Source organism: Apodemus sylvaticus (assembly GCF_947179515.1).
Source record: "Apodemus sylvaticus chromosome 5 unlocalized genomic scaffold, mApoSyl1.1 SUPER_5_unloc_1, whole genome shotgun sequence".
In the NCBI taxonomy this organism is placed as follows: Eukaryota; Metazoa; Chordata; class Mammalia; order Rodentia; family Muridae; genus Apodemus; species Apodemus sylvaticus.
This window is the reverse complement of record NW_026262993.1, coordinates 31,181-50,841: the sequence shown is the minus strand read 5'-3', so window position 1 is coordinate 50,841 and position 19,661 is coordinate 31,181. Positions and strand designations below refer to the sequence as shown.

General features: G+C 37.2%; 1 protein-coding gene across 1 annotated transcript in view; it reads left to right on the top strand.

Moving 5' to 3' along the window:
- LOC127676049 (ubiquitin-conjugating enzyme E2 pex4-like) overlaps positions 1 to 19,661 on the top strand; it is a 254,148-nt gene that overhangs the window by 203,420 nt on the left and 31,067 nt on the right. The window contains exons 6-7 of the mRNA XM_052171973.1: positions 6,367 to 6,471; positions 9,305 to 9,402. Coding sequence (XP_052027933.1) covers positions 6,437 to 6,471; positions 9,305 to 9,402 — 133 coding nt within the window. The 5' untranslated portion in view covers positions 6,367 to 6,436. The remainder of the gene's footprint in view (positions 1 to 6,366; positions 6,472 to 9,304; positions 9,403 to 19,661) is intronic.

Below are 19,661 nucleotides of genomic sequence, written 5' to 3'. Positions count from 1 at the left end.
CCCCTGGAGCTGGAGTAACACCTGATTATAAACTGTTTGCTATGAGTATTAAGATCAAATTCAAATCCTTTAGAGGCTCTTAACCTCTGAGCCATTGCTCCAGCCAAAAGAGAAAAAAGTCCTATGCAATTTAGAGAAATTTCTCAGTAGTTAAGAGTACTGAGGTCCTAGGTTCAATTCCCTATGGAAATGATTTTCCTTCTCATGTTTACCATGCCTTGACCCCAAAGGAAACACCATAATTAAGGATGACAGTTTTACTATTTTTTTAACACCACTTTTTAAAAATAATTTATTTTTCTTTTATGTTCATTAGTGTTTTGACTTCATGTAGCTCTGTGTGAGGGTGTTTGATCTCCTGGAACTGGAATTATAGACAAGTGTGAGCTGCCATGTGGGCTCTGGGAATTGAACCCAGGTCCCCTGGAAGAGCAGCCAGTGCTCTTAACTGCTTAGCTACCTCTCCAGCCCCAGTTTTACTGTTCTTAATGCCTTATTTATTAAAGAATAAGATTGCAATTTTTTTCTTTTTAAAAACAGCTCCTTTTAATGTAATTAAGTCAATTAATATCTATGTGTATGGTGTTTTGCATGCATATATATTCACTGTGTTTGTCTGGTATCTGAGGAGGTGGATGGCATGGGAACCTCTAGAACTGTAGTTATAGATGGCTGTGACCTGTCCACCAATAGGTGCTGGGAATTGAACCTAGGGCCTCTGGAAGAACAGCCAGTACTCTTAACTAATGAGACATCTCTCTGGCCCTGAGATTTTTACATAGAATGTATTCTGTATATCTGTGTTTTATGACTTAAGGGAACTTTCAAGGTCTATTTTAATAATTTTATAACCTGGTCTTCACAGAGTATAGTTTATAAGACTATATTTTGTTAGTTTAGTGTTAGGACATAAAATAACTTATTTACTGACTACCAGTTGTTGAAAATGAGGCGAATGAGCTAGAGAATGATAACAGATCTTTACATCTGCAATTCTTTGGGACTGCACTTCCTTCTTGTAAGTCCTTCCCCCTAGCCCTCAAGTAGCTGTTTGAATATATATATATATTCAAAAAGTGGATATATATAAAAAGAAGGGCTGGTGAAGATGACTCAATAAATGTTTGCTATAGAAATGTGATGACAATTCCCAGAACCCATGTAAAAAAAGTGTAATGTAGTAGCCTGTGTTTGTGATCCCAACACTCCTGTTGCAAGATGAGAGATAGAAATAGGAGAATTAACCCAGTTATCTTGGAGTAGACATTTGGCAGAAATGAGGGAAGCTCCCTCAAAAATAAGGTGGAAAAAGAGAGGAAAAAGTTAAAGCAATGTGGGAGTTCATGTTTTACACAGTGGACAAAGGGTGGTTCATGCTTTGTTATAGTTTTTAGCAGTCATTGTTGCTCATATGTTTGTTTTGTTTTTGATTTTGTTTTTGGATTTGGTTTTTTGAAACAGGTTTCTCTGTGTAGCCCTAGCTGTCCTGGAAATCACTCTGTAGACCAGGCTGGCCTTGAACTCAGAAATCCGCCTGCCTCTGCCTCCCAAGTGCTGGGATTAAAAGCTTGCGCCACCACTGCCCGGCTTCATATGTTTCTTTGAAAACAACATATGTTTCTTTTAAAATTGATATATTTGCATCCATCAGTTTTGCCAGTTGATTTAGGTGAATCTGGTCATGGCATGGCATTAGGATTCTTTCATAGATGCCAGTAGCCACTGGAAACCAGTTTAGAGATAACTCCCTCACAATCACATTGTTATTTGAGGTAAACTTTATAAATTTTGCAAATCATTCTATGTAAGTAACCTGGTCTATGATCCTAACACAGTTCTGGTCTGTTCTTCATGTTTATTCTTCTGTGTTTAAAATAGTGTTTGGTTTTATTCCCTCCAGGCATAGTACCTCTAGGGGATACAGAGGAACATTTTGATGATAGGATTCCTTTACCCTTAGTGTAGCTATAAAATAATGAGAATTATTCTCCTAAACCAAGTTCTTATGGAACATTGTTTAGGAATCCAGGCTTAAAGCTTCAACTCTTAAGGGATCACTGAATTTTTTATCCTTACATGCATTTGTGTCAAGTATTATTAGTTGATCAACAAACACACACACTTCTGGGTTTTTAAAAGATAGCTACTCGAGCATGTGGTGCAAACTTTTAATCCCAGCACCAGGCAGCAGGGCTCCATAGTGATACCCTGTCTCATATAAAGTCCATATAGTAAGACCATTTTAGTTAACAGCTCATTATTTTTATTAACACCCCATTTTACTGCCCCCTCCCCGCGCACGTGTGTGAGGCCAGGTTGGCCTCAAACTCAGAAATTTGCTGGCTTTTGTCTCTTGAGTGCAGGAATTAGAGGCATGTATAACTACTGCCCAGCTTATTTTTATTATCTATAATTATGTGCTCATGTTGTAGAAATTTTAAATCCCAATCCCGAGTTTCTACCCTCCTTTGATCATTCAGTTCCTGGATAAAAGACACACTCAAACTTTGTATTTGTAATAAGCCTTAATCAGCATTAAGAGCTGGGGAGATATCTATCCTCTATACTATTATTTCTGTTTCCCAGCCAATAGTCCTATTATATAATTTGCCATGTTTCTTCTGGGTTGCACTTAACTCTAACTGGCCATACAACATGGCCATTACTTCAAGATTAATCTAACTGGTGGCAGCTTCTCCTCCATTCACTTCCTTCTTTCCCTTTCTCAAGGTTTTCCTCTGACCACCAGCCCTGGAATCCTAATCCCTGCCTATGTCTGTAGGCTGTGAGCATCTTTATTTACCAATGGGAAGTAACTTGGGGCCCAGGTCACATAGCATCAATTGACTCTACTTTAGGACTCTCTGGTCTTTGGAGCAATGCTAATACTGGTCTTGAGGAACCAGTATTAGCACTAGAATACAAGCAATATCAAGCCAACCCAGTACATATACAGGTCTCTGTGTAGGTATGTGTATGTGAGTGGAGTTGCTTCTCAGAGGTTGAACTTGTAAGATCTCGTTGGAACTGTGCTTGTAGTGGTTGTGAGCCACCTGACTCCTCAAACAGATCAATGCTGTTAACTGCTGAACCATCTGCCATCTATTCAACTCTGGTTGTGGGTTATAAAATGTATTTCTCACTGTATGCTTCTAAAAGTGTTGGCTGTTGGTTTGTAATGTGAATAGCAGACATGTTTGTGGCAACTTTGAATGTACTAATGAGACACTGGCCACTTTATCCAGTGCTTTTCTGAAATCTATAACTTTTGTTTAGGGAAGAAGAGACCGTGTGCCTGGGACAGGTCCTGAGAAAATAGCTAGAAAGGTGTCAGGACAAAGGACAGGGAAAGACTTTATAAATGGAAGCTTTCTAAAATGTTACTTGTTGGGGGAGATAGGTACTAGGACAATTTTATTAGAGTTTGAAAGAAAAACCTGAGATCTGGCAAACTAAATCTTAATAGCTTCTTAGTGGAGGACAACGGAGGAGATAAGGAGAAGACCCTGCCATTTAAACTGTCCACATAAGAGGTTAGTTTACATGGCTGTGGTGGAGGGTGGGAGGGAGCTTAGAAAAAGAGTAAGGAAGCACAAAATGTTGGGGAAAGGGCCAAGTGGTAAGGCAGTGGCTCTCAACCTGTGAGGCACAACCCCTTGTGGTGGTTGAATGACCCTTTCATAGAGGTCATATCAGATACCATCCTGCATATCATATTTACATTTATGATTCATAACAAAAGCAAAATTACAGTCATGAAGTAGCAGCAAAAAATTATTTTATTGTTGGAGGTCGCCACAACATGAGGATTGCAACATTAGGAAGGTTAAGAACTACTGTGTTAGGGAAGTGTGCTTACAAAAGAAAGATAAAGGACTGGAGAGATGGCTCAGCAGTTAAGAGCACTGACTGCTTGCTCTTCCAGAGGTCCTGAGTTCAATTCCCAGCAACTACATGGTGGTTCACCACCATCGTTAATGGGATTTGATGCTCTTTTCTGGTGTGTCTGAAGATAGCTGCAATGTACTCATATATAAAATAAATAAACCTTAAAGGAAGGGGTGGATGGGGGAACAGGGGGAGGGAAGAGGGCTTATGGGACTTTCGGGGAGTGGGGAGCCAGAAAAGGGGAAATCATTTGAAATGGAAGTAAAAAATATATCGAATAAAAAAAAAGATAAAGAAGACAAGGAAAAGCAGACAGACTTAAATGACATTTACAAGGCTGTTAATTCTAAGTACTTTATAGTATGTTCTTAAAAAGCACTTATTGACTTAAGTGCAAGAAAGTGATCTTGTAGTTATTTCAATAATGTGAAGAGGATAGACTGATTGAAAATAAGTTGGCATGGATTTGAGTGGTATTTAAATCTCAGTGATAGTGGTCTGAGGTGTTAACTCAGAGAAAGTGTTATGCCAAAATTCTGTAAAAATATGGTATGCTGTTTTGTGATAGTATAACTAACCTTCACTTAATTACTAAAGGACACTCCACACTATTTACAGTCTGTGTAATCAGTGCCTAGTACATTTAAGTGTTACTTTAAGACTGATAGTTGCCAGGGCTGTTACAGAGAGAAACATCTTGAAAAACAAAACAAAAAGATTGATAGTTACTGAGTATTTATGTAGTGTGATGGCTTATATGCTTGTTCCAAGCAGTGGCACTATTAGGAGGTGTGGCCTTGTTGGAATAGGTGTGTCACTGTGGGTGTGAGCTTAAGACCCTCACCCTAGCTGCCTCGAAGTCAGCCCTACTAGCTGCCTTCAGATGAAGATATATAACTCTCAGCTTCTCCTGTACCAGTGAGTATCTGGATTCCTGCTTTGATGACAATGGACTAACCTCTAAACTGTAAGCCAACCCCAATTAAATATTGCCTTTTATAAGACTTGCCTTGGTCGTGGTATCTGTTCACAGTAGGAAAACCCTAAGACATGTAGTTATTTTACCCATCTTCACCTAGCATAATGTTTTTAAAATCTGTATCCAATATTGAATTTTTCTAGTGCTGCCAAGAATAGATTTTCTTAGCCAGGTTTGGTGGTGCATGGCTTTAATCCCAGCATTTGGGAGGAGGCAGAGACAAGCTGATCTTTGAATTTGAGGCCAGCCTAGTCTATAGAGAGAATTCTAGGACAGTCAGTGCTACAGAGAGAAACCCTATCTTGACCCAAACTGCTTCCTCCTAGTAACTTTTCTTATGTGTATAACATTTGGAAAGAAAGGACCAAGCTCTTTAGGCAAGTGCTGGACCACTGACAGATTCTGAACGCCAAAATAGAGTTTTTTGTTTTTGTTTTTAATTGAAAAGGGGGTCTTGATATGTAGTTTGGGTTACTTTAAATTCAGTAGGCCTTCTGCCTCATACTTTCCAATGCTAGATTATAGGCATGTGCCATACCCAGTTAAGACTTTTGTGATTTAATTTACAAAAATAACAAAAGGAGGTTTTGTGCCAGAAATATGACCTTGGTTTTCAAATGTTCAGCAGTTGGTTATATAATTCCTTAACATCATGTTAATTGTTCTACCAATACTTTCTACATGGAGAAATATTTTTACTTATGTCTTTTTTCGTCCCCATAGTCAAATCTTTTTATGTGTGAACAATAATAAATACAGTCTGTCTGTCTACTTTGTGATTTTTACCTATGAGTTTTTTAGTTCCTCTGTCCTAACTTGACATTGAAAGTTTGTATACTCACAAATTGGCTGCCACTAAGCCAGGTGGTTTTTTTTTTAATTTTTTAATTTATTAATTATTTTATTTATTTATTTATGTAAGGTGGTTTTTTTGGGGAGTGGGTAAAGTGAGGTAGGAGAGGCACAGGTAGATGATCCTTAGGTAAAGTAGAGGATAAGTGAATCCATTTTAAAAAAACATTTGAGAACTAGCGTAATTATTAGAAAAACTTCTGCCTTAAAATTTTTTAGGGCAACACTATTAAGTAAATTTGACAATTACTTATTTAATTACACAATTTAGAGGGGCAGTAGCTACTTTTTAGCATGAGAATTCCAGTCAGATATTGTGAAGCTTTTGAATGAATTAAATCAACCAAAATGAAGTGACCTGGGAGAAATGAGGTGCAGATATTTTGTAGAGACTTTTCTAATACCCCTTTACATATATTCTTGGCTCTTTTATGGATTTCTAGCTTTCTCAAATTCTGTCTGTCTACTTATTTTCTACTCTAATTTTAAAATGCTTATTTTTAAGACTAATTACTTTCTTTTTAATCCTTGATATCTGTGCTACCTTTTATGTTCATCCCTCCATGGGAAAAAAACAGCTTTTAAAAAAACTAAAAAGATTGTGTTCATGTGTCTGAATGAGTAATATAAACATCACATGGGTGCAGGTGCCCCTGGAGGCCTGAAGAAGGCACTGGATCCCTGAAATTGGAGGACCAGGCAGCTGTGAGCTGCCACATGCAGATGCTGAGAACTGAGCCTTTGCAAGAGTAGTAAGTGCTCTGTGTCATTCCTCCAGCCTTACATCGTTCCTTTTTCATGGTTATGCTTTATACTAGCTTTATTTTATTTTATTTTTTTCACTTCTAGCTAATTTCTGATGACTTATTATTTGGAGGCCGGGTCTCATGTATCCAAGACTAGCCTTCAGTACCTTGCTATATATTAGAGGACCTCTGTTCCTAGTTGTCTTTCTGCTAGTCTCCTCCCATTGCCTCAGAAACTAGTTTTATTCCTTTTTTAGAGACCTTTATTTGTATTATGTACCACCCTCTTTTAATCCCCTACCCTTAAAATCAAGAGAAAAGATCTTTCTCAGGCTGATATGGTCTTTATTATTTGACTAGGCTGGCCTTGAACTTATGAGAATCACCTTGAGTTGCCAAGCATGCACAACCACACAGACTCTCCATATATAAATGTTAATTTTTTCACCAAATTATCCCCTTCATTGTGCGCTTTACCATTTTTCCATTTAATCTTTTATGAACTTTTTCTTACTGTTTTCATCAAGTGTGATTTTCTTTTCAGACTCTGAGCCCTCAGCTTACCTCCTTACTATTTGGAAATATTTGATATTAATAGCACGCCCTAGCTCCCCACGTCCCCTTTAATGTTTACCCTGTGCATGCAGTGCCTATGGAGTCCAGAAGAGGGCGGCTGATAGCCTTGGAATTAGAGTTACAGATGCTTGTCTCTGTGTGTGTTGGGAATTAAACCCTGGTTTTCTGGAATATCAGCTAGTTCCCTCAACTGCTAAATAATCTCAAACATTTTTTAAGCAGAAAAAAGTAATAAAATCCAGTATTTATAATTAAAATTTCAATCTGTACTGAAATGTGCAAAGCACATTAAAAGGATCCCATGTCTTATATCCTACAGTTGATAACTGTTACATGTAACGTGTTGTTCTTATTGTTATTATTGCTGTCATCATCATCATCATCATCATCATCATTTGATTTTGTTTTTGAGACAGGGTTTCACTATGTATCTTTGGCTGTCCTGGAACTCACTCTGGAAACCAGGCTGGCTTCCAACTCAGAGCCTGGCTTTTTTCTTTTGAGATAGGATCTCTGCCATTTTTTCTTTCCTATATTCTTTTTAAAGATTAATTTATGTTTATGAATGCACTGTAGCTATTTTCACATATATCAGAGGACATCAGATCCCATTACAGATGGTTGTGAACCACCATGTGGAATTGAACTCAGGACCTCTGGAAGAGCAATCAATGAGTGCTCGAACTGCTGAACCATCTCTCCAGGCCCTCACTTTTTTTTAGTATACATATATAGCAATATCTCTATTCATAATCCCGCACTACAATCCTCCAAGCTCATAACCACAGTGACTAGAGACTTCCCCCAAACTTGAAGGATGAAGAACAGCATTCTGTTGAGTGTTCACATTACACATGGGCTTAAACAGACCAGCAAATAGTCAGCAGGATTGGAACCTGTGCTTGGAAAAGGGATTTCTAGTCTATTGCCTTAACCACTTGGCTGTGACCACAGCTCTGTTTCTATTTTTATGTCAGTGTACAAACATCTGTCCCCATCTTTTAAAAATTACTTATTAGTGTGAGTGTGCATAATGTGTATGTGGGTATGTGCTCCACAGCATAGATAAAGAGGCCAGGTGACAAATTTGTAGAGTTTGTTCTTTCCATCCATCTTTAAGTAGGTTTTGGTGACAGAGCTCAGGGGTCAGGCTTGTGTATCAAGTGCCTTTATTTCCTGAACCATCTTATCAGTCTAATATATACCTTTTAGAGATTGGGTCTTGCTGTGTAGCCCAGGATGACCTTGAGCTAGATATCAGGTGCTAGAATTCCATGTGAATATCACCATTTAGTCATTTTTGCTTCCTAAGGCTGACTTGATTTCTTCTAGCTGTATGGACAGTTACTTGTGAGTTGCCATTTGGGTGCTGGGAATCAAACCTATATCCTCTGCAAGAATAAGTACTCTTAACAATTGAATAATTTCTGTAGTCTCCAGTTAGCATTCACATAATTCATCTGCTCAGGGATTGCTATTCACAGTGGACTGGGTCCTCCCATGTCAGTCATCAGTCATGACAATCTTTCACAGACATTATCATAGGCAAATATGACCCAGAAAATTCTTTAATGGAAGTGTTCTCCTTTCAGGTGGTTCTAGGGTCAAGTAGATAATAAAAACTAACCAAGACACAAGCCATTTTCAGAGTGTTACTGGGTAGTACATTAGATAGTACAGACAGAGTATCAATATTGCAGCATTTCCATTCTGGAAAGTTAGTAGTATAAAACCTCTCTGGGAGACGTTTTTATTTATTACTGTCCTTCTAATGAAGTTTTAATATATGATGAAATGAACAAACGAGATAAATAGAAGTATGGCAATCTGATACCAGAAAGGGAAATCACAAAATATATGCCTAAACTTTAAGATGAGAAAGAGGTCTGGGTATGACCAGAGCATAGAAGAAAGATTATTTGAAACCAATATAGAAAATTCAGCAAATTGAATCATGTAGACAAGATTAAACTTCCTGAATTTCATTTGAAGACATATACTGAAAAGACTTTTACCATATCACCAATAATCTGATCTGGACACCTCTGTTTCCAAGTGTTCCTTTTAGTTTTACTAATTACCTGAGAGTTTAGCAAAGCAGAACTTATAGTAGTTTATTAAATTGTGTATTTGTATTTAGGAAACTAGTATTTTTGTCTACCTTTTTTGTTGGCTTATCATCTGTACCCTTTTATTTGTCTGATTGAGTACTTATAAAGAATAACTTAAATTCATGAACCTGGTTTTTCTTTTATTTTTTCAGTGAAGGTGGTGTTTTTAAGGCTTATCTCATTTTCCCAAAAGATTATCCCCTCCGGCCTCCTAAAATGAAATTCATTACAGATATTTGGCCCCCAAATGGTAAGTTTTCTAATTTTATTTTCACATTTGCAAGTTTAATGATCTGTCACTAAAGATTTCACAACTATCTCAGTAAAAGTGCTAAGTGATTTTATGGTTTTTTTGTGCATATGGTCTTGTAATTGACTCTAAATACAAAGGTTCTTAGGTACTTTCCTTCCTTCCTTCCTTCCTTCCTTCCTTCCTTCCTTCCTTCCTTCCTTCCTTCCTTCCTTCCTTCCTTCCTTCCCTTCCTTCCTTCCTTCCCTTCCTTCCTTCCTTCCTTTCCTTCCTTCCCTTTTCTTTCTTTTTTCTTAGTTTTCTGCTTTGTTTGGAGATGAGGAGTAGCAGGCTTGAGTTCCAGATCAAATTGGACCTCACTATGTAGCTAAAGTTTGCCTTGAACTTTTGGTAATCTTTGTGTCTTAAGTTGCCAATTGGTCGGCTTACAGGCAAGAGCCGCTACCACACTCTGGGAGTGTTTACCTAGCATGCACAAAATCTTAGATTTGCTCTTCAACATTGCATAAAATGTATGTGGTGATGATGCAAACATGTACTCTTCTAGCTATATAACAAAGAAAGTTGTAAAGGTGTATCCCAAAATCTTATAGATTGCAGAATTATTTATGTTAGCTAAAAAGTTATGGCTAAAAGTTAGCCATAATACTAGTGCCTATCAGTTGATGAAAGTAAAAGCAAAATACTGCATATACATATAATGAAACGTGATTTGATTTATAAAAGTGTTTGGTATGATTTGGTAACAAAAAAGTGAAACCAGATGCCTTTGGTATCTGTCAGTGTCTGCCTTCACATGCACGGCCATACACAGGCATATGTTCATACATGGAAAATAAATATTTTTTTCAAATTAACAAACAGATGGAAGCAATCATTTAATAATTCCACTTATGAAATTTCAAGAATATGCAACTCTGAAGAGTATATTCATGGTTGTTTAGGACTGCTGGACAGCTTGAAGGGGAGAAGGGTCAATATAGATTATAAAAGAATTTGTGGGGGTGGTAATGACGACAAAAGTTCCTAAAAATGTGTGTGCTTTGGTTGTATAACTGAGAAGTGTACTATATAGAAACAATTGGATTGTATGCTTCAACTAGATGAATAATGTGTTGGGTGTTAAAGTTATTATGGAGATAGCTGGTAAAATTGTTCAGTGAGTTAAAGTTCTTGCCATGGAAGCCTAGTAATCTGAGTTTGATCCCTGGAATCCATATAGTGGTAGAGATCGCATTCCACTAAGTTATGCTCTGGCCTCTGCACATGGTCTGTGGCCTATGTGTTCATAGATACACACAATAATAATAATAAAATAATTTCCAAAAACACTACATAGCAAATAGTAATTTGTGTAGCTTAGATGTATGTCAGTTTAGACCTCTCTCTCTCTTCTGTTGTTGGTTTTTACTTGTTTGTCATTTTGGTTTAGTTTTTTTTTGTTTGTTTGTTTGTTTGGTTGGTTCTTTTATTTTTGAGACAGGTTGTCACTGTAACATTGGCTGGCCTGAAATTATGTATGTAGATCAGGCTGGCATTAAACTCAGAAATTATCCTGCTTTTGCCTGTCATGTGCTGGAATTAAAGATTTGTATTGTCATGCCTAGCTTTCATACAGGGTTTTCAAGTGGATTTAGTATTAGAAATAAATCCATTTGTAAAGAGCAATGAGATGAAAGGGAAAAAATAACAGACAAAACATTGTATGGGGAATTAAGAGCATTTTGGCAAAATAAATGTAAATATTAAGTGTATAGCTAGCTATAGAGTTAATAATTAACATCTCACAGAGAACATAGTTGTCATTCAACATACTTTTGGAAACGTTGCTTAAATCAGAGATCACTAGAATTTAAACAGTGTCAGTATAGAAGAACTTTTGTCTTGAATAAGGCAGCCATAATGGCATCAGTGTTTATTTCTGATGACTATATAAATGACATATTTATTTTAAAAGTGTGATTCGGCATGATTCTAATTTTGGTCATTCAACTTGGAATGCATTCTACCAACATTTAATGATGAATCATGAAGACATGATAATTGAAATATGACAAATTTAAAAGAACAAAACTGATTGTGTGATTCTGCTTCAGTGAAATATTTAATTAAAATAGAACGGGGCATTTTAGACACTGAAGATTTAGGGAAAGTAAAGAATTTGTATAGGCAATTTGATTTGAGGAAGATGTATAGTGGTTGTAATTGTGTATCATTGTGATTTTTAATTCTTAACTGAGAAATGGAAAAAATTGTAATTTTATTTGCTATATATAGTACAATAAAAATAAATTTCATGTCAACAGATATTAATCTGTTAATTAATGAGATAGATATTCTCATTTTTGAAGTGACGTGTAAAATTAAAATATTTTAAGATTCTATAGCTTTAAATCTAAAATGATTCAAATTTAAATGACTAGTAATTGTTTTTGTTTCTTGAGACAGGGTTTCTCTGTGTAGTCCTGGCTGTTCTGGAGCTCACTCTGTAAACTAGACTGGCCTCTAACTCTTAGAGATCTTCCTGCCTCTGCCTTCTGAGTACTGGGACAAAAAACATTCACCATTACTGTTCTACCAAATGATTGCTTTTTAAAAGTAATTTTCTTTTAAAATTGTTATTATTATTATTGTGGTGTTTGCTTATGTATGTATGTATGTATGTATGTATGTATGTATGTGTGTATGTATGTATGTATGTATCCACCCATCCTATCTATCTACCTATCTATCTATCTACCTATCTATCTATCTTATCTATCTATCTATCTATCTATCTATCATCTATCTATCTATCTATCTATCTTATCTGTCTATCTATTATCTATCTTATCCATCTATCTTATCTATCTATCTTATCTATCTATCTTATCTATCTATTATCTATCTATCATCTATCTATCCTATCTATCTATCCTATCTATCTTATCTATCTATCTTATCTATCTTATCTATCCTATGTATCTATGTATCTATCTATCTATCTAATCTATCTTATCTATCATCTATCTATCTATCTTATCTGTCTTATCTATATATCTTATCTATCTATCTTATCTATTCTACCTATCTTATCTATCTATCTTATCTATTTATCTATCTATCAGGTCTTATCATCTACCCTTGGCTGGCATGGAACTCAGAAATCTGTCTGCTTCCACCTCCTATATTATGTGATTAAAGGCATGGGCCACCACACTATATTATTATTAATTTGTTCTGTGTGTATGGGTGCTTTGCCTGCATGTAGGTGGGTCCTTGTATATGTGTACCTGGTGCCTCAAGATCACAAAAGTGGGTTTTGTATATCCTAGGACTACAATTATATAAGGTTGTGCTGCCACATAGTTGCTGGGAATCAAACTCAAGTCCTCTGGAAGAACAGCGAATACTCTTAACAATGGAGTAATCTTAACAGACCCATTAATGATTTGGGGGTTGGGGGTTGATACAAGGTCTCATGCATTCCAGGCTGGCCTTGATCTTGTAGCTAAGGATATCCTTGAACTACTAATCTTTCTATTTATGTTTACCTCTTGAGTGTTGAACTTATAAATATGTGCTGTCATGACTGGTTTATAGGATGCTGGATGTGGGACCAAGGCTATGCATTCTGGGCAAGTCCTCTTTTCTCTGAGCTACATATACCCTTCAGTTCCTATCTTCCAAATCTTGATCTTAAGTAGATTCCTTCTGATGGAATTATATACAATTATTCAATCTCATTTTTTCAAAGACAGTTCCTTATTTTGTAAAACGTAGTGGAAAACAAAAACAACATTTTGGGCTGAATGTTACAATGTTTAATACTGTTCCTTTTTTATTTGTTAATTCCATTTTGTTGGATTTCACAAGCCATGGGAGTGGGTTAAGAAGAGAAACCTCAGTTAAAGGAAAGTTTCTGTATAAATCAGCAAAAACATGAGTTTTTGATTACATGTGAAGAGTAATTTTGCTTTACAGTAGGGCTTCCAAAAGTACTTGTTGGATTGATTAATTTTATATCCCTTGACATACAAACACCCACCCTCCCTCTTTTCCTCCCTCCCTCCTTCTGTTTCTGTCTCTCCCTATTCCCTCAGTCTCCCTGTGTTCTTTAACCATGAGTTGGGATAGGAAGATTGCTAACAGGGACAGTTAAAACTCTTTCAAAACAACAGCCAACCAAACAAGCATACATATGTTATTACTGATTGAAATCTTTTTATACTCAGAAAATTTATTTATTCCTACTTGTTTTGTAAACTTCTTCAAGTAATAATAGTATTTTTGACAGAAGACATTTACTGTGAAAAGTTACTTTTATTAATTGCTGATATAATTATTTGAATATGTTTATAGATTAACACTGTAGGATTTTTTGAGAATATTTACTTTTGGATAAAATAGTGCAAAGTGAGATATAGTTGTGTCTATCTTTATCCCCTATAAAATTGAGGATATTTCTGTATTTCTACCCCCACTGACTGTTACTATATGGAACTTGCATTTAAAATGAGTTTGTGAAGTAGATTATGAGTATCACTTATTTATTTTAAAGCTTTTGTTATTGTGTATATTTATGTTTATGAGTGTTCTGTCTGCATATATGTATGTGTACCATGTACCTATGGATGTAGGAGAAAGGTGTTGGCTCCCCTGGAAGCAGAATTACAGATGATTATGAATTGCCTTGTGGGTGCTGGGAATTAAACTTAGGTCCTCTGCAAGAGCCCCAGTGTTATTAACCACTGCAACATCTCTCTAGCCCCTATTTTATTAATTTTAGTATGTGGATGTTTTGCTTTTATATATATATATATATATATATATATATATATATATATATATATATGTCTGTATACCACATGCATGCCTGGTATCCACAGAGGCCAGAAAAGGGTGTCAGATTCTCTGGGACTGTGGGTGTGAACTCTCATGTGAGTTCTCAGAATCGTACTCTGGTCTTCTGTGAGAGCAGCCAGTGTTTCTAAAGATATATTTATTTATTTTATATATGTGAGTACACTATATCAGACTTAGGACACACCAGAAGAGGGCATCATATCTTACTACATTTGGTTGTGAGCCACCATGTGGTTGCTGGGAATTGAACTCAAGACCTCTGTAAGAGCAGTCAGTGCTCTTAGCCGCTGCCATTTCTCCAGCTCATGGCCAATGCTTCTAATCACTGAGATATCTCTCCAATGTGTGCCTTTCTTTGAGTCTGTTAATTTTTATTATTATTATATCACCCTCCCCCTTTAAAATTTTTATTTGCTGAACCTTGAGGACCATCTTAACTAGAATTTGAGAAAGACAACTGTAAATGCTGAGAATAAAGAATTGGAGAAGTAGAAAAGAGACGGCATGTCCTTTGAATCAGGGACAGCAGTGGAGGTCTGCAATTACTTGTAATTTTAAAGAATGTAAAATATAGTTAATCTGTAACATTCTTAAAAGTTAGTAGATTACATTTAGGAAATCTCCATGTAAATAATGTTTTATATGCATAAGTAACAGATTATGCATTTGTAATAGATTATGTGTAACCAAATTTAAACAATTCTTATTCTATAATTTTACAGTTGAAAAAAATGGTGATGTTTTGCATTTCTATTCTTCATGAGCCTGGGGAGGATAAATATGGTTATGAGAAGCCAGAGGAACGCTGGTTACCTATCCATACTGTGGAAACCATCATGATTAGTGTCATTTCTATGCTGGCAGATCCTAATGGAGACTCACCTGCAAATGTAGATGCTGCGGTAAGGTATTTGCCTAATAACTGCTCCTTCTATCCTTTACCCTTTTTATTCTCTCTTAATAAAACTCAACATGAAACTTACTACGTATATGAATCTCTTTGTGTCCACATTTTCATAAAAATAAAAATTTATTATGTATAATGGATTATTTTGTATAATCTATGTATAATGGATTATTTTGAAATATGTAAGATAAATACGGTTATGAGAAGCCAGATATTGCACAATATCTAGATACTGTGCCATAGCAAATTTGATCTAGTTGGCATACATTAATTCCCTCACTAATTTTTTAGTAAGAACAATTAAAATCTATTCCTTTTCATTAGTATTCAAAATAATGGATTTCATTATGATATATGTTCATAAAATTATCTTGTAGTTGTCTTGGTTTGAGGTCTTTTTTGGTTTTTTTTTTTTTTTTTTTTTTTGGTTTTTGGTTTTTTCAAGACAGGGTTTCTCTGTGTAGCCCTGGCTGTCCTGGAACTCACTCTGTAGACCAGGCTGGCCTTGAACTCAGAAATCTGACTGCCTCTGCCTCCCAGAGTGTTGGGATTACAGCCATGCGCCACGACCGCCCGGCTGAGGCCTTTTTTTTACTTTGAAAAAATAAAAATTAAAAATTACTATTGTCTCTGCATTCTTTGAATGGTTGTTATAGGAAAGAGAAATAAAGGCTAAGTATTTTTGTGAGCATTTCCTGGTATCTACTTGTTTATTAAAAGTTGGTTTGTTGCCGGGCGGTGGTGGTGCACGCCTGTAATCCCAGCACTCTGGTAGACAGAGGCAGGTGGATTTCTGAGTTTGAGGCCAGCCTGGTCTACAGAGTGAGTTCCAGGACAGCTGGAGCTACACAGAGAAACCCTGTCTCGGAAAACAAACAAACAAACAAACAAACAAACAAACAAAATCCAACATGCCTTCATGACCAAAATTCTATGGTCAATAGTACTAGAAAAAGCATACGTCAAACCCCCCCCCCAAAAAAAACAAAAGGCCAGGTGGTGGGCGCACGCCTGTAATCCCAGCACTCTGGTAGACAGAGGCAGGTGGATTTCTGAGTTTGAGGCCAGCCTGATCTACAGAGTGAGTTCCAGGACAGCTGGAGCTACACAGAGAAACCCTGTCTCGGAAAACAAACAAACAAACAAACAAACAAAATCCAACATGCCTTCATGACCAAAATTCTATGGTCAATAGTACTAGAAAAAGCATACGTCAAACCCCCCAAAAAAAGAAAAACAAAAGGCCAGGTGGTGGGCGCACGCCTGTAATCCCAGCACTCTGGGAGGCAGAGGCAGGCGGATTTCTGAGTTTGAGGCCAGCCTGGTCTACAGAGTGAATTCCAGGACAGCCAGGGCTATACAGAGAAACCCAGTCTTGGGGATGGGGGTGGGGAACCAAAACCCCAAAACCAACCAAACAACAACAACAAAAAGCATATGTCTGTAAATTAAAAAGCAGAACCTTTTCTGCTTTGCTTTGTCTGGCCTCAAAATAGTGTTTCTCTTTGTGTAGGCCCTGCAGGCCTGGCCTGGAACTTGCTCTGTCAACTTGGCTAGCCTCAAACTCACAGTCAGAGAGTTTTTCACTTAAGCCACCAGAAAGAAATCACAGCCACATGTTTTTCTCCTGCTTTTTGTCTATTTCTTTTAAGTGCCAGATGAACCAAACCTTTTAAAAGTTTTTTTTAATCAAAATGCATAACAATAGCTGGGCTACAGAGTGCATTCCAGGATAGCCAGGGCTAGCTACACAAAGAAACCCTGTCTCGAAAAATCCAAAAAAAAGTAAGCAAGAAGGCAAGCAAACAAACAAGGAAGGAAGGAAGGAAGGAAGGAAGGAAGGAAAGAAAGAAAGAAATTAAACTGATTACAAATGTTCCTTCTCTGCATATCCAACCACTCCCAGATATTAACATTTTACAAATGTGTTCTTTTTTTTTTTTTTTTTTTTTTTTGATTTGATTTTTTCGAGGCAGGGTTTCTCTGTGTAGTCCTGGCTGTCCTGGAACTCACTCTGTAGACCAGGCTGGCCTCGAACTCAAAAATCCACCTGCCTCTGCCTACCAGAGTGCTGGGATTACAGGCGTGCACCACCACCGCCCGGCTCTACAATTGTGTTCTTGATATTGAATTAACAAAACTTCCTTTAAGAATAGAGGATTTCGCCGGGCAGTGGTGGTACATACCTGTAGTCCTAGCACTCTGAGAGGCAGAGACATGCGTATTTCTGAGTTTGAGGCCAGCCTGGTCTACAGAGTGAGTTCCAGGACAGCCAGGTCTATACAGAAAAACTCTGTCTTCGAAAATTCAAAAAAAAAGAAAAGATTAGAGGAATTTGATCTTCAGTACTAGGGAGGGTAAAAATACAGAATATGGTAGGCATTTTGCCTATGGTATCTGTTCATATGTAGTCACAGGTGATTGTGAGCCCCTATAAAGGTACTAGATACAAATCCTTTTTTTTTAAACAATCATTCAGTACTCTAAATTGTGGAGCCAGTGGGACATTTCTCTAGCCCATGAAGGGATTTTTGTGTGTGTGTGTTTGTGGGTGTGTTTGTATGTATCTGTCTGTGTTGTTTTCTTTAAGTGTATAGAATGATAGTAGACTGTAGAGTTGGTTAGGTTCAACTCTTGTTTCCTTTTTTTTTTTTTTTTTTTTTTTTGGTTGTTTGAGACAGGGTTTCTATGTATAGTCCTGACTGTCCTGGAACTCACTCTGTAGACCAGGCTGGCCTCAAACTCAGAAATCTACCTGCCTCTGCCTCCCAGAGTGCTGGGATTACAGGTGTGTACCACCACTGCCCTGCTCCCTGATGACTTTGAACTTAGAGATTTCCCTGTCAAAATCTTCTGGGATTCATAGCCACTGTGTCTCAAGATCTCTAAGCCAAGATCCAGGTCAGAGTTCATTCCAGATATAGTCAAGTTGACCACCAGGGATAGCTGCTACATGGAATATAGTTGGTCTTGCCAGTTGCTTCTTGCCAGTTACTTCAGTCCACTTCACAGATAAACTAAAGTGAGGTGGGGTTTAATTTCTGGAAAACTTAATTTGTTTACTTCTAGTTTGTTCTTATTTCTGAGATACTAACCCCTTATATAGAGATCAGAATATTTGGAAGATTTGTAGACTGCAGTCCTCATTCTTTTAGTATGGTGTTTGTTAAAAACATGGCTACTTTTCAGCCACTCCTCTGGAGTTGACAGATTGGTCTCAGAGTGGAAAGAACCCCATTTGGGGAGAAGTAGCAGATCTTTGTAAATTTTGTTCTCTTCTGATACTTGACTAATTTCCATTACTTGGGAGGTGTCTTTGGTTGGGACAATTTTGTATAGAAAACAGTTTTAGTTTCTTGTGGGCTTTGCTTGGTGTTGTTTTTCCTTCAATATAGACACCAAGCTCACAGCCTCTTGAAAGACAGGCAAGTACTGCACTCCTGATCCATATCTATAGTCTAAGCATCTATCTGAGTATCAGACCTGTCTACCCTCCTTATTACACCATCAATAAGGATTTTCTCACTGGCTTTTCACAGCAGAAACCTTGGTGAGCATAGGTGCTCTTAAATGAGCAATCAAATGAATTACTATTTGTAATTTTTTATGTATGTATGTATGTATGTATGTATGTATGTATGTATGTATGTATTCATTCAGAACAGATACTGTTTCTGTAGTCTAGCCTGGTCCTGAGCTCATTATGCAAATGAAGCTGTCTTTGAACTCCTGATTCTCCTCATTCTACCTCCCAGACACTGAAATTATAGGTGTAATACCCCATACCTGGCTTTAAATTTGAAGATATATTTTATTATCTGTAGAGAAATGGCATGAGGAGATTGCTCCCAGCTTGCTAGTTTCCAGGCAACCTAGGGTCTTTGTCATTCTCAGCCGACCAAGACAGAGGAGACACTTCCTCACGCAGAGAACCTGATGTTCTCCCAAGCAAGCTGCAAACCTGAGGAAGCGACCTTCCTGTTCCCCTTCCCATGAGAAAGTAACTTTGCTTATAGTTTAATAGACATCATGATGGGCAGCAATGCAGCAAGCAGCAGGCATGGCAGCTGGAGTAGAATGCAGAGAGCTCACGTCTGCAGGCACAAAGTGTGAAGCAGAGAAAGCAGACTGAATATGGCAACAGTCTTTAACCTCTCAAACCTGACCTCTGGGGACTCACTTCCTCCAGCAAGGCCGCATCTGTTAATCCCTTCCAAGGAGCACCACCAGCTAAGTGTCCAAATATCTGAATCTGTGGGGGACATTCTTATTCAGTTACATTAATGACTGTGACATACACATTAGCAGAATTCTCAAGTCATTTGCTTTTAAAAGTAGGTGTATAGATTCAGAGTTTCTTGGAAACAGTAATTTTCTAATAGGAATTTCTCTGACTCTTAAGGGATAAAGTCTTCAGGACTGGTAAATAAGCTACTTAAGGAGAATTTGAGAGAAACACATGGCAGTTCTGGGCTTGTAATGAATACACCATTGAACACCCTCACAC